General features: G+C 36.6%; 1 protein-coding gene across 6 annotated transcripts; it reads left to right on the top strand.

Moving 5' to 3' along the window:
• Positions 1-774: 774 nt before the first annotated feature.
• tmem208 (transmembrane protein 208) lies at positions 775-12,507 on the top strand. 6 transcript variants are annotated; one of them, XM_072660303.1, is made up of 6 exons: positions 775-954; positions 8,422-8,517; positions 8,603-8,656; positions 10,439-10,575; positions 11,664-11,748; positions 11,844-12,507. In XM_072660303.1, the coding sequence occupies exons 1-6, from the start codon at positions 949-951 to the stop codon at positions 11,979-11,981; spliced, it is 516 nt and encodes a 171-aa protein (XP_072516404.1). In that variant the 5' UTR covers positions 775-948; the 3' UTR covers positions 11,982-12,507. The 6 variants fall into 6 exon arrangements, with proteins under 6 accessions (XP_072516404.1, XP_072516405.1, XP_072516409.1 ...); XM_072660304.1 differs by lacking the exon at positions 8,603-8,656 and having other exon boundaries at positions 776-954; XM_072660308.1 differs by lacking the exons at positions 775-954; positions 8,603-8,656 and adding an exon at positions 1,896-1,933 and having other exon boundaries at positions 10,464-10,575.
• Positions 12,508-15,159: the final 2,652 nt, after the last annotated feature.

Below are 15,159 nucleotides of genomic sequence, written 5' to 3'. Positions count from 1 at the left end.
TTATTACTACAGCTCTGAGGGAGCTTTTCATTGCCACGTTTGCCATTGGCCTGCTCACTGGTGGTCTTAGATTCTTAATGTTTTTTCATGTTATTGATTTTTTTCTGTCTTTTACTAATTACTGATTGTGTAAAGCTGCTTTGTGACAACAACAGTTGTAAAATTATATACTATACAAAAACGCTATACATTTTGTTTTTAATTTGATTTGATTTGATTTAATGAATTTGCATTACAGCATCCATGATTTCCTGTGTGGTATGAGTGTTTATTTAAATTTAATTCCTTGTATGCACTTTCATTCCATTTATTTCCATTTCAGCTGGGATATCGTAGCATCTGTCTAGCAACCACATAGGATGCCAAAGCAACAACCAAACAACCATAGCAATATCATCTAGGACTAGGATATCAAAGCAATCCCCTGGCACGACCATGGCAACCCCAGTGCAAGCACAATTGTCACAAACGTTTGTTCATTAACTTTCCCTTTCTAGTGAAGATTTTTGCTTTTTTATTTATATATATTTTTTTAAAACTTTGCAAGCACTGGTATTTCTTTCAGACAATGCATATTTAGCAGTTTTAATATACTCTATTCTAACCATAGCCTGATTCTGCTCTCCTTAAAAAGAACCCGTAGAGCATTATTGTGATAATAAATAAATAAAGTACTTGTGTCGTGGTAATTTTACAGATACATTTTTTTATTTTACAGAATTTAATCTTTTATTTTGAAAAATAAATTACTTCCGGTGGTCATCAGGTTAGACTGCTACTGTTGCTTTCTTCACATACTGGCAAACGTGTTACTTTTGCTTGGCATGTCTCACCAAGACTTTTTTTTCAAGTCGCATATCGGTTTAAAACTATAGTTAAAAAAGTGAAGATAACTACGCGAAGCGAAAGGATTGCATCACGTGGAAAGAATAAGAGGAAGTGGGAACTATGGCGGTACGTACCCTGTAACTAAACAGTTACAACTCTTAAGATAACAAGCTAAGATACTGCCTTAAAAGCAGGTAGCTACGATATATGTATTCAGTGTGCTTCAGGATACGATATAGTCTTTTGTTGTAGCTCGGCAGGTTAGAACGGTGAAATTCAACCATTGTATTGAATAACTTAAACATAAAACAACTAGCTAGCTAGCTAGCTAATTAATTCAGTTGATGAACGTTTGCGGTTTAATTCGTTCTAACACTCCACAACTGATTACCACATTAAGCAAATAAATATAGGGCCGGTGTTTTTACCACTGCTGCAGTGCTTTTCTTACATATTTTGTTGATTCACTTGTGAATCTTACGGGTGAGTTAGCTTGTAGCTAGCTAGTAACTTAAGTCATGCCATATTTTTGTAACAACCGTTGCTATTCTCCATTTCTATTTAAGTTCAATTAGTGGGCCTGTTTATATAGTTCAATAAATGTATATAATTCAGTTATAGTTAGTTAAAAGATGTACTTTGGGGATACTCAGCTTGATAGAATGAGAGGTTTCCTACCCACAGTTTTACAAATTTTATACAGTTTTTAAAAATATTTAAGTTTTCTTTGCAGATCATATGCTGAATGATATTTAGGTTCACATTTTGTTAAGGAATACAACCATTTTACATGCAGAGACAGGGACTGAAATTCCATTTCAAATATTACTAGCTAAATAAAATATATTTGCTCTTAGATCATAGCATAATAAAACATTAAGTGATGTGATGAAAATTATGTAACATCAAATAAGTAATGGGAGCATGCACCTACTGATCCAAAACACCCATGGTTAGGCAGTGACGGACTAGCTAGGAAGCTCACTCTTCCTCAGTCCTTAGCTAATCTGTGTTCTTGTCTGTACTTGTGTTCTTATAGACTGACATTAAATGGCATTAGTTGCAGCCCAAGTACTGTTCCATTCCAAAATCTGCATCTATCCAGGTACAGTCCAAATGCTCGGTGTGTTCTTGCTCTGTCAGTGTTCTACAGGAGGCATTAGGATGTGACCGGATGCAGAAGGTTTGGACTTGGGATAGCCATATAGCCCAGAATGCATTTCCCACTTAGCTTATCTCATGAATGGCAGAAGGGAAAACTCACAGCTGTTAAGGTTTATGAAATACTACTGTTGTTGTATTTTGGAATAAAGTAAAAAATATTTATGTGAGAATATGAATTGTATACTTTGTATTCAGAACCGCCCTTAAGAAGGCCGCCATTGCCAGAATGTGTTTGATCAGTAAACTCTGTTGTGGCAGCAGTAGGAAACAACCTCAGTATTCAGATTCACTTGTCATTCAGAGCAGTATTATATTAATATAGTGGCAGGTATTTTTACTTTTTTCCATGGACAGCAGCAGGTAAGTGGTGCTCATTCCCCGACAAGATGTTTTATAAACTAATTGTTTATTAAACTTTTCAAAATATTCTGTAATGTACATTTTGCAATTTACTTCTGCATTATTGTTGTTATTGATGGACAGTAGATTGTACCCCAATATTGAAGTATACTTGATTTGCTTGGCTAGGAAATTCATGTGCAGTCAGAAGTGTAATACATTAAGATGAGACAATAATTTATAAAGAGTTATGACCAGAGGAGAATGGGTCCCCCTTGTGAGTCTACGTTCCTTTCAAGGTTTTTTCCTCTAGCTCTCAGGGAGTTTTTCCTTGCCACTGTCGCTGTTGGCTTGCTCACTAGGTGTCTTAGATCTTTCATGTCTTTGTGTTGTTGATTTCTTGTCTTTTACTAATTACTAATTGTGTAAAGCTTCTTTATGATAACAGCAGTTATAAAAAGCACTATACAAATTAATTTGATTTGAAATATCAATATTTTCAGCAGGTGCAAATTTTAAATTAAATAACGTCCTCATTACCACTACATAATTGCTTCATTAGGTTAGTCCTATATTGGCTTCTGGCTAAGATTTCATCCCCTTAATTACAAATGTCCAGTATAAACTGGGAAATGTGGTAAAAACACTATATCATGATATTTAAAGACATTTTTCCTCAATACACAATATTTATCATAAAACATGTACTGACTGACTAAATACATCAGTAGCAATCCTACACTGTACAGTAGTCTCCTGTACTGAGTACTGTGATTCTTTATTCAACATCTGCTGCACTTCATCTAATGAAACCAGTCTAATTACACTGTTCGTAATGAAACCTGCAGTTGATTAGTATTTATTAACCACAAACAATATCCTCAATATGCTTAAAAAAGCATTGTGCATCACGGTAACAAAATTGATCAAAATATTGTTATACTTCCCAGTCCTACCTTTAAGCACACCCCTCTCCCAGATAAGTGAACAATATTATTTTAGTTAATTTAATATTTTATATATATGTATTAATTATTTATTATAACTAAATTCTTTACCCAATTTTCCTCCCCAATTTTAGATGACCCAACCCACTCTTTAGTACTCCATTTCCCCATCACAAGTAATGCTCCCAAAAGGACTGACACGTGCATCTTTCAACACATGCGCAACCAGCCACCACCTCTTATCAAACTGCCACTGATGCAATGATACTGGACAACTTCCCCTAAGGATTCACATCAGCAATTATCTGGTCATAGTGCCAGCTGCACTTATTTAGCAATTATTTTATATATATTATTCTTTAAAGGTTATTTAAAGAATACCAAAACAGTGGCAGAGAACAACTCGAAGCTGGAGGAACTTGTGGAGTTGGTGGAGCTTGAGATTAACCAATGCATTTATGGAGAGGACCCATCCTCTGGTCAAGCTTATAATTTATTGCTAAAAAAATTATTTCTCAAGTTATTTAGAATGTTTTGTGATGTGTAACGCAGTGCCAATCAAGCTCATCTGGTCAAAGTAGCTTTAGTTTCAACTTCAAAGAAAGTTTGCTGTATTACATTCTCATACTGCAGTAGGATGAAACCAGTCTAATTACACTGTTCGTAATGAAACCTGCAGTTGATTAGTATTTATTAACCACAAACAATATCCTCAATATGCTTAAAAAAGCATTGTGCATCACGGTAACAAAATTGATCAAAATATTGTTATACTTCCCAGTCCTACCTTTAAGCACACCCCTCTCCCAGATAAGTGAACAATATTATTTTAGTTAATTTAATATTTTATATATATGTATTAATTATTTATTATAACTAAATTCTTTACCCAATTTTCCTCCCCAATTTTAGATGACCCAACCCACTCTTTAGTACTCCATTTTATATATATTATTCTTTAAAGGTTATTTAAAGAATACCAAAACAGTGGCAGAGAACAACTCGAAGCTGGAGGAACTTGTGGAGTTGGTGGAGCTTGAGATTAACCAATGCATTTATGGAGAGGACCCATCCTCTGGTCAAGCTTATAATTTATTGCTAAAAAAATTATTTCTCAAGTTATTTAGAATGTTTTGTGATGTGTAACGCAGTGCCAATCAAGCTCATCTGGTCAAAGTAGCTTTAGTTTCAACTTCAAAGAAAGTTTGCTGTATTACATTCTCATACTGCAGTAGGATGTCAGGGTTAAAGCTCAGTCTATAAGGTCCTCTCTGTCATCTGAACATTTAATCCAACCTAAAAGGTACTGGGGGGGGGAACAGGAACACTGTATATGTGATTGCACCTTGAAAATGCAGAAACAATTTGTTAGCAGCTTTACAATGTGTTTTGTATTTAAGCAGGGTTTGCTTAAGGAGGTATTTCAAAATCTAAATAAAATCCAAAACCTTATCAAAAGTATCCAGACTGTCATCAGGGCCTGTTATAGGGGACATTCTCTAGGGCACTGCGTCATTGAAATTCATTGAAAGGATACTTCATCTTTTTCAATTTTTTTAATCAGAAAGGCACCTGTTGGGAATGTTAAGTTTATCCTATAGTGAAAGCACCTATAGAGCACCACATCAAATTTTTCCACTGAGGGGCTTCAATTAGGAAAATTCCCCTCATTGTCACACATGTAAAGACACCCGTTACAGCACTGGATCACATTTTGTCCACTGCAGGGGCACTTCTCTGGCAACTAACTGGTAGGGCTGTCGCGGGGAAAGAATTAACTCCGCAGTGATTTAGGGTGGCTCAACATCGCGTTATGCGGTTTTACCGTCAGTCGTTGTATATATTTACTCAATATCCCAGACTGCTCTGCTAGCTCAGGTAACCACTTCGGCCAATCAGGACAAAGCCTGATCACCAGAGTTTTTGAATGCGCCCCTGAAGCTCATCAGCTCTGCTGCTTCAGCTCTCTCCACACAATGACACTCTACACCGTATTGCCGGCCTTCCCCTGTTTATCTCCTGTGTGTCCCGTTTTGCTTTTTTGGCTTGTCTTTTTATACCTGTCCTATGCTTGTCTCTTGTTTTTTGATTTTGCCTCAGCCCTTTTTGTTATGGTTACCACAGCTCTGGTCTTTTGACCCTCGCCTGTTTACTGGTTTGATTTTGGATCGCAACCTTTTCAATAAACATTCATAATTTGCACAGTACAGGTATATCACTAATCCTGATTACATTAATTACATTAAAAATCTATCCTATTATTCTATTGAAAATAAGCACAAAATGTATGGAAAGGAAACTAAACTCATACTTTCTTAAGAATTATCATTCTTAAGAAAGTATGAGTTTAGTTTCCTTTCCATACATTTTGTGCTTATTGTGTATATATTACTGAAAATTCTTAATTTCTACAGACAGAAAAGTCTGTATAGTAAGAGTGCAAAACTGTATTCCATGTGCAAGAAGAGTCCAATGTGCATACACTGAAAAGGGGGTTGATTGCCTTTTAATGTCAAACTAATGGAGCCGGGGGGGTGGGCGGGCTGTGAAATGTATCCCTTAAATTGGCTTGGAAAGCCAACTTGCTGTTCTTCACTTTCTTCTTCTTTTTATTAAATGCTCAAATTCCTTAATGCTGCTTCTACAGTTTTTGAGCGAGAAACACATTATATATCCTATACTTGATTAGCGTGCTTGTGTTTTTTGGAAAGAGCTGACTTAGGGATTCAGCAATCCACATCTGTCCACATACCTCATGGTACACCGCAAACTCAATCACTTGCTTAAAGTCACACTACTCATGGCAACCGATTTGTTTTTTTCTGTCTTTTCCCCACATCATAACAGGTCGACAAAGATGACAAGATGACACCTGGTTATGCCCAGGGACATGCAATTTTAATGCATTTGCAACTTTTGAAAGTTTTGGGATAAACGTTCCAACATTTTATATCAAGCAGATCTGAAACTTTCTCTACAGCTTCATATTATTTAGACTATCTTAAATGTTAGGATGGAAAAAGTTAACTAAGATTGGAGCAGGTGGTGCTAATGACATAAAACCTTTTAATTTCCTTGACTAGTTTTAATAAATGGATGTTCCCCATTCACATTAAAAGTGTATAAAGCAGTTGAAATACAATTTCAGTAAAAAAAAAAATAATAATTAAGTGGTGTGTGGGGTGTGAATTTATATGGCTAAGGTGCCCAATATTTAGCAAAACCTTGTTCATATTCCCTTTTAACATTTGATATTTCTATTTACATTTAAAGATTCATAAGTAGGACCAAGGTACAGTTGACAAGACTGCAGTAATAACCTTACTGACATTCTGAAAAAAATCCCTAGTGCAAGACCTAAAGTCACACAGCTGGATTTCACTTTCTGTACGGTTGCCCAGCTAAGCAACAGACTGTGTCTGTTTTTGTAATAGAGACATGGATTCTTTACAGTTTACAAGAATCACCGGACTTGCTTTACACAATCTTCTCTCAGTTTGCTGCAGTTCTGTCATACTATGAGTTTGCTTCATTGTATGAATATGTCGGGGACCATTTATGCACACACAAATCTTTTATCTCAGTTTAAGATTTTAAGTTGAAAGGTGTGATTGCATTAAGATAATTATGTATTGATTCTTCAATACATCAAAAGCATCATAGGTGTCCACAATCTTGTAATCAGTCAGTGGGCCTATATATTGGGCTACAGGTAGTCACTGTGCTGTTTGGTGACATGGTGTGTACCACACTCAACATAGACCAGAGGAAGTGAAGGAAAGAGTTGTCTCAGGGGATTAGAAAGACAATTATAAACAAGCATGTTAAAGGTAAAGACTATAAGACCATCTCCAAACAGCTTGATGTTCCTGTGACTACAGTTGCCCATATTATTCAGAAATTTAAGATCCATAGGACTGTAGCCAACCTCCCTTGACGTGGCCGCAGGAGGAAAATTGATGACAAATCAAAGAGACGGATAATATGAATGGTAACAAAAGAGCCCAGAAAAACTTCTAAAAAGATTAAAGGTGAACTTCAAGCTCAAGGAACATCAGTCTCAGATCGCACCATCTGTGTTGTTTGAACCAAAGTGGACTTCATAGAAGACGACCAAGACGACACCATTGTTGAAAACGAATCATAAAAAAGCCAGGCTGGATTTTGCCAAATTACAAGCCCCAAATCTTCTGGGAGAATGTCCTATGGACAGATGAGACAAAAATGGAACTTTTTGCCAAGGCACATCAGCGCTATGTTCACAGACGGAAAAATTAAGCATATCAAGAAAAGAACACTGTCCCTACTGTGAAACATGGAGGAGGATCTGTTATGTTCTGGGGCTGCTTTGCTGCACCTGGCATAGGGTGTCTTGAATCTGTGCAGGGTACAATGAAATCTCAAGACTCTCAAGGAATTCTAGAGAGAAATGTGCTGCCCAGTGTCAGAAAGCTTGGTCTCAGTCGCAGGTCATTGGTCTTGCAAGAGGATAATGACCCAAAACACACCGCTAAAAACACCCAAAAATGGCTAAGAGGAAAACATTGGACTATTTTGAAGTGGCCTTATATAAGCCCTGACCTAAGTTCTATTGAGCATCTTTGGATGAGCTGAAACATGCTGTCTGGAAAAGGCACCCTTCAAACCTGAGACAACTGGAGCAGTTTGCTCATGAGGAGTGGGCCAAAATACCTGCTGAGAGGTGCAGAAGTCTCATTGACAGTTACAGGAATCGTTTGATTACAGTGTTTTAATCAAAAGGTTGTGCAACAAAATATTACATTAAGGGGACCATCATTTTTGTCCAGACCTGTTTCACGAGTTTATTTTTTAAAAATAATTCTGTTGAACAAAAGTTTGTCCATGTGTGTATGTATATGTATGTATGTATGTATGCATGCGTGTGTGTGTGTGTGTGTGTGTGTATATACATGTGTATATGTGTGTGTATGTGTACTCGAGTAGCTTCTTCTGCTTGCTAGGCTGCCATTGTAAATATGAACTTGTTATTAATGACGTGCCTGGTTAAATTAACGGTTAAAATATACAGTGAAAATGGGCTTTCTTGGTTGTTAAAAAAAAAGAAACATCCTAACTTAATGCTTTAGCAACATCAGTTAATTTTGCAATTTTAAATTCTCAGCCTAAAGGGAAGATTGGAACCAAAGGAAAGAAGCAGATCCATGAAGAAAATGAAGCCACTCTCAAGTTCTACACAAGAGTCATTCTCGGAGCCAATGTAAGATGTTTTCTGATGTTCTTCTCACTTTGTTACTTGATATTTTTCTTCTCAGTTTGCTTTTGTTTAATTTCTCATATTACAGACTATATATGCAGCAGTAAATCTTCTTTTCTGTGATACTTCCTTTGGGACATGGGTAAGTACAGCATGGTTAAATTAAGAGCCTGTTTCTGTTAGTAATAGTATTATGAAAATTACATTTATTATTAGGCATGTAAGTACATTAACTTGCACTTATCTTGGCGCTCAAAGCTGCGGTGTGATTGACAATCCATACATCAATTCATATTGTGGATATTTTAGTAGTAGTAGTAGTAGTAGTAGTAGTGTAGTAGTAATAATAATAATAATAATAATAATAATAATAAGCTTTTTTGGGGCTTCAAGTGGTCCAGTGAAAAAAGGGCACTGCTACAATGACCTGAGGATCACTGGTTCAAATCCTGGGTTATGCTGCCTGCCATCAGCACCCAGAGTCTGAGAGCACAGTTGGCCTTGTTCTCTATGGGTGGATAGATGGATCTCTCTACCTACATCACCTCAGTGGATGCTGGCTGGCATGGGTGAGCGTCTGCTAGCCGATGAAACAAAGCTGGGTACCTGTTGTTTTTCACTGAGCCCATTGCTTGCCCAATGACTTCAGCGGCAGTTCGAAAAGAGGCTGCGGCTTGTCACACATGTCTGAGGAGGCATGTCTTTCCTCACCCTTCCAGTGTCGTGTGCATTACATGTGATAGGGGGAGAGCACTAATGAGTGAATTTTAGTGATTGTGAAAATTGGGCTACTTATATTTATATAGTAACTTTTTTTAAAACATATTTGACATTGTGCTTTACAGCATTAAACAGAGTTAAACCATATATACAGAACATTTGTAGAAGATAAATGAAAGAAAAAAAAAACTGAATAGAAAATTAATATAACATGGAACATTTTTGAAAACTAAATGCACCTGAAAAATCTGCAGGTATTGAGTCATATATGAAAACCTCAAAGTAATGTAGCATGAAGAAATGCTCATTAGTTCATTACTTGTTTTTATTTAGACAGATCAAGCAATTAATTGAACATTACCGTGGTTTGGTGGAGAAGGAGTTTTTTTATATAGTGGCAAGAAAACACTTCACTACACTTCCAATTATTGTGTCAGGAAAAAAAAACTTCCATGATGAAGGGTCAATGTTTTTTTCTGCCTATTGTATAAAGATTATTGTTTTTTGAAAAGCATCATTTTATTCTGACAGGAAATTATCTGCATATACAGTTAGGTCCATTAGCATTAGGGCAGTGCTTAATTTCAAATCCACTGACATGACGCACAGGTAAAACACAAACTGTTAGTTGTGTGATTGAACTAAAGACTTGCAGCTTTAATTCAAGGGGTTTAAATATTGCATTAACTGTTTAAGAATTGCAGACATTTATTCCATTTTCACAAGTTCAAATGTATTTGGAGAATTGTCTGCCGAGTAGTCAGGTGTGGCCTGGTTCCCTTTTTTCATGACAGATTAAGGACACACAAGATCTGGAGTTGATTCCAAGTGTTGAATTTAACTATGTAATTCCTAAAGCTTGCCTTTTAAATCTTGCCTTTCAAGAACAGACTACATTAGAAACTAGGTAGACACCATTCTAAAAAGCCTGCCCACTTCTGGAACAAGATTCTTTAAGCAGATGAAAGCAAGATGAATGTGCATGGAAAAGGAAAGTTAGGGTTCAAGGTCTAAAATAATATTGTCACCAACAGGATTGCTTGATTAAAAAAAAAAAGTGTCTGTGTGTGTGTGTGTGTGTGTGTGTGTGTGTGTGTGTGTGTGTGTGTGTGTGTGTGTGTGTATAAAATCTTAAATTGACTGACTCTTTGTATTCTGCAGTTCAACTCTGCCACCTGAACTTGCTGGTGTGTTTTTATTTCAGTTCCTCTTTTTGTTTGCACTGGTAGTCTACATTGGCAGCTACAGGTCCATGGCTGCCATGGCTAAACCAGCATTTGCTGGTGATGGTAGCTTATTAGATGGAGGAATAGACCTCAACATGGAGCAGGGTATGGCAGAGTAAGTACCATTATGATGTTCTTTTTTTCCAAGGTTATTTAAAGATCCAGTAAGTTTGATATGATATTCTGTACTAACTCGTACTAAAATGATCAGGATATTAAAATTATCAGATATTAAAAGCACTAACATTTCCTCTTTGAATTGGCTGGTACGGCGCAAAAATCTGGTTGTGTTTTAGTTTCCTATTGCCCATTCCCCAGTCCTATTCCCACACCCCGGGTTGCCCGGTACGAAACACAATAGCAAGGAAACACAGCTTGCTGCAGCCATGGAAGCGTCAGATGCTACACAACCCTAAAAAAAGCCTCGGCATTTGTCTAAAAAATTCATTGAGTAACAATAACTACATCAAATGGAGGATCTAGGTGAGCTTTCTAATAATTGGATACTGAAGAGTTTGAAGCCCTGATGATGTACCTGCGTCCAGAAGGTTTGTGTGGTAATAAACCGGTGGGGGCAGATGGCTACTGTTATCTGTTAAACTACGCAATATGTTGTTGAGATATTGTAAAGTATTAACTCCAGAGTGTATTTTAGGAGCAGTTGGCTTTTGTTTTCAGGATAACGAGCTTGGCTCTGGCTAACGCAGGCAGTGGTGCATCTTGCTAGGTAACAGTTGATAGAGATATATAAAATCCACACAAGATGTGCAAACAATAAAAAAAATTAAACATGTATTACAAAGTGTATACATTTTTCTAATCATCAGTATGACTCGTCGTTTGCCATTGTAAGTTATTGAACTCCTCTTGCACTTGTTCCTGCAGGTACAGTGTCCTCAAGCTGCAGGTCTGGGGAGGAGTACCCCATAAGCCTTATAAAAAAAATGCCCAGACTTGGTCACCTAACAATTTGGCTCTTTTCTTAGGTGATCAGGTCTTTAAAGCCTGCTCTTTTCTTTTACCTTCAACATGTTGATTACAAGAATTGTTTACTAACCATGTAATGTATCCCACACATTGATGTGCTGTTGTTTTGAGATAATGTTATTCACTTCATACGAGTAGTCATTTGTTTCAACTCATTGGTTTGTTTAACAAATAAATAATAATGTCTTTGTAATTATTTTTTTTTTTGGTATGCAGGCACCTCAAGGATGCCATCTTGCTAACAGCTATAGTTCAAGTTCTCAGCACCCTCTCACCCTACTTCTGGTACTTTTGGCTTTTGGTAAGACCCAAATATAGTGTTTTGTTTTCGGTAGAATTAGAATTATTCCTACTAGATTATTTTTTCATTATCATTGTCCCTTCTCTCTTGATCAGGCTCCTGCACGGGCTTTGCAGCTGTTGTGGATGAACTTCCTTGGGCCCTGGTTTTCTGCTGAATCATCAGTGTCTCAAGAGGAGATAAATGAAAAGAAGCAGAGACGACAAGAAAGACGGCAGATGAAGCGATTCTAGTTATTATTTTTTTTCCCCTTTTATTTTTATGTTCCCTATGTGTTTCACCCTTCTTTCACCTGTCTATTACTCAGGGGTCAACCCACATATGTGGAGTATTAGTAAAAATATTTCACTCGTTTTGTATTAGGACTTCTAGAACTCATGCATATGCTCACACAAACCCAACAATTGATTAGCTCATATTCCTATATCATATGGCCTGCTAGATAATATGGTATGGCATCATCAACAAAATAGTGTTCGTAAGGCTTCAGATACTTGCCATAAGCTCGAAATACCACCATCAGCAAGACTTGTGGAATGGCTTAAAATGTGGTGTTTTTAAGGGAAACATTAAAACATGAACATGCATACTGTCTTGGTACACAGTATGCAAGGCAAAATACTGTTATTACCAAATAAATATATTCTGCAAATACAGCATTATATTTGTCAGACATTTCACAGGTGTCAGTTTGGAAGAATATGTAAGGTACTTCATCTTCTGTTGACAATAAATTGGCATACAGTTTGCCCAATTACACCACTGTTTATTTCTTTACATTGCTTGAATGAAAGTGCAATTTGCAGTTGGCTGTGTGGTATTTTAGGGATACATTTTTTTCTGATTTAGACTAATCAGAAATTCTTTAGAACTCTGGTTAGATTAAACAATAATTAAGCTTGGAGAAAAATGGTTGATCAAGAGTAATTTAATCTCATTGACCAAAAAACAATCTTGGAAGACAACAACCCCAAACATACAGCTAAAATAACAAGTTGCTTGCATGACCTAGCAAATCGCCTTGAAAATTTTTAAATGTAAACAACAGCTTGCAACAACTTTTAACTTTATTGATCGATACTAGCTTTCCTGGGCATGGCATGGGCCTGGGCCTGGGCCTGAGCACCTTAGCTTGTGGCCCACCTCACCCTAACCCACATTGTGTCCTCCTCCAAAATGTTACAACATTTGCCCACATCCCTTGATTCATTTTATGATCATCTATTGCTACTCATCAGGTTCATCAATCTATTCTTACAATACCTTTAACTGAGTAAGTTGCTGATTAAGAAAACTTGCCTTTAAAATGAGTTTTTCTATATTTCCTTGAGCCAAATACAACAGTGGGATGATCTAATATTAGTTGGAGCCTGTTTTTTTTTTTTTTTTTTTTTTTTTTTTACAGAACATGGATTGATCTGATCTTTACATTGGTGAAAGTACATAATGGCATGAACAAAGGAGATTTTTGGGGACCTCAGAGGAATAGTTGTTGACGTTTTCCAGGCTACAAAAGGTTACAAAGCCATCTCTAAAGAGTCTGGACTACAGTCTGCAGATTTTGTGCAAATTGAGGGAATTTAAGACCATTATTACCCTCACCAGGAGTGGTTGTCCAAAAAAAGGTTCATGCAAGGAACAGTGAATGTAATAGTTCACAAGGTCACAAAGGAACCCAAGGTAACAAAAAAATGTAACGCATTTGAAAAATTGTACGCATGGCAGGGTTGCCAGGAGAAGGCTGCTGCTCTTCAAAAAGAACTGTCTGTCTGTAGTTTGCTGGTGTGCTCTGGTGAGGTGTCTTGGCTTGGTTATGAATAGCTGCCACAGGTACCGGGGCACTTACCTTCTTTGGTGAACTGCTGAATTCTGAGGTGCATATAGGTACATTTTATCTGCTGAAGTTCCAATATATGCCCCCAAACTCATTGGGTGGCGTGTCATCCTACAGCAAGATAATAATCAAATATGAACACCCAAATTTAATTTAATTGACCATATGTTTCATATGCTACAGAGAAAACAAGGCCCCAAAACAAGCAAGTCATTGCATGCAAGAGTTATGCTACAAAGTAGCTTTAATGTACTTATCATTGCTATGACCCAAACATTATGTTGGCCTGAAAGGGGGGGGGGGGCACTGTGGAAAAAAAGTATATGTAATACCCTTAAATTTAGGTCTGGAATGTGTACTGTCTGATTGGTTTGTCGTTGTGTCTTTGTTACACACATGGAGTGCATTGTATTTGGTTTGTGATAATTAGATTCTCTAATTAGTGATTGTGGCCTAAAGGTTTAAACCAGGCAGTTGTCCATTATATTACGTCACTTTCATTCAATTTTCCCTTTTTAAAAGGGAAAGTGACTATGTTGTGTTTGAACATTGGCATGCTGGGCACCAGCAAGAACAACTGATATGAAAACCAATGTAAGAAATTAGATTTTACAATGCAATCATAAAATAGGGGGTTATTTAGGTGTTGATACCCAGCCTCAGAATTCTCAAATAATTAAATAAACCAGTCTCACATATTCATATTAATTCATTAATATTAACACTAATTAGAGAAAATTATATTAATAACCTGGGGAAAATAAATAAAATGTATTAACCTTTATTAACACATTTATTAACAAAACTAGTATGGTAAAATATTTTATTACAATATTATAGTTGTATTTTTAGGCCATGGTGGTTTGTTTTACTGTTATTGAAATGCTGAATGCAGTTTTTTTATGTGTTCTTTTGGGTGGTTTTCATGCATTTTGAAACATGTTTTGGCTGGAAAACAATGTCGCAATCTGGCAACCCGCTATGCAACGCACTCTGCTGTTGCACAGCAATAAGATCACACACGATGACGTGTCCGTAATCGTTCACGTTGTCAAATTGTTGTTTTCTATAATAGTGATCTATATAGTGATATACTGCATACTGTTCCAAAGTAAAGGATCCTTTGTGTAAATTAAGCCTACTTTCGGAGCAATTCAGAGTATGCAACTGATGTATCCTTTTCGTTACCCGTAGTTCTTTGCGCACATACAGGAAACACGAGGGGAAAGGAAAAACGACATCATGCATGGGCGGAGAGAGAGAGAAACAAGACAACAACAACAACAGAACCAAAATAAAATAAACAAGAATATTTTTATATTTTTATATTTATATTTATATTTTTATATTTAAAATTTTATTTAAAACGGGGAAAAAAATAAATGATACAAAGGGATACAAATCTGTCTTATATTTTCGGTTTGTTTGTGTGCGCGTGTATGTGCGTATAGGAACATTAAGGTACAGGTGAGATAAGCAGAATGGTTGTAGATGTATGCTGGGTGTGTTAGTGATGTAGTGATTCTTCTCATGGGAAGAGTAAAAGATTATTTTGCCTCTTAGTACTGCTTTGCCAG

The sequence above is a fragment of the Salminus brasiliensis genome, chromosome 17, assembly GCF_030463535.1.
Source record: "Salminus brasiliensis chromosome 17, fSalBra1.hap2, whole genome shotgun sequence".
NCBI classification, from domain to species: domain Eukaryota; kingdom Metazoa; phylum Chordata; class Actinopteri; order Characiformes; family Bryconidae; genus Salminus; species Salminus brasiliensis.
This window is presented reverse-complemented; position numbering and strand designations above follow the sequence as displayed.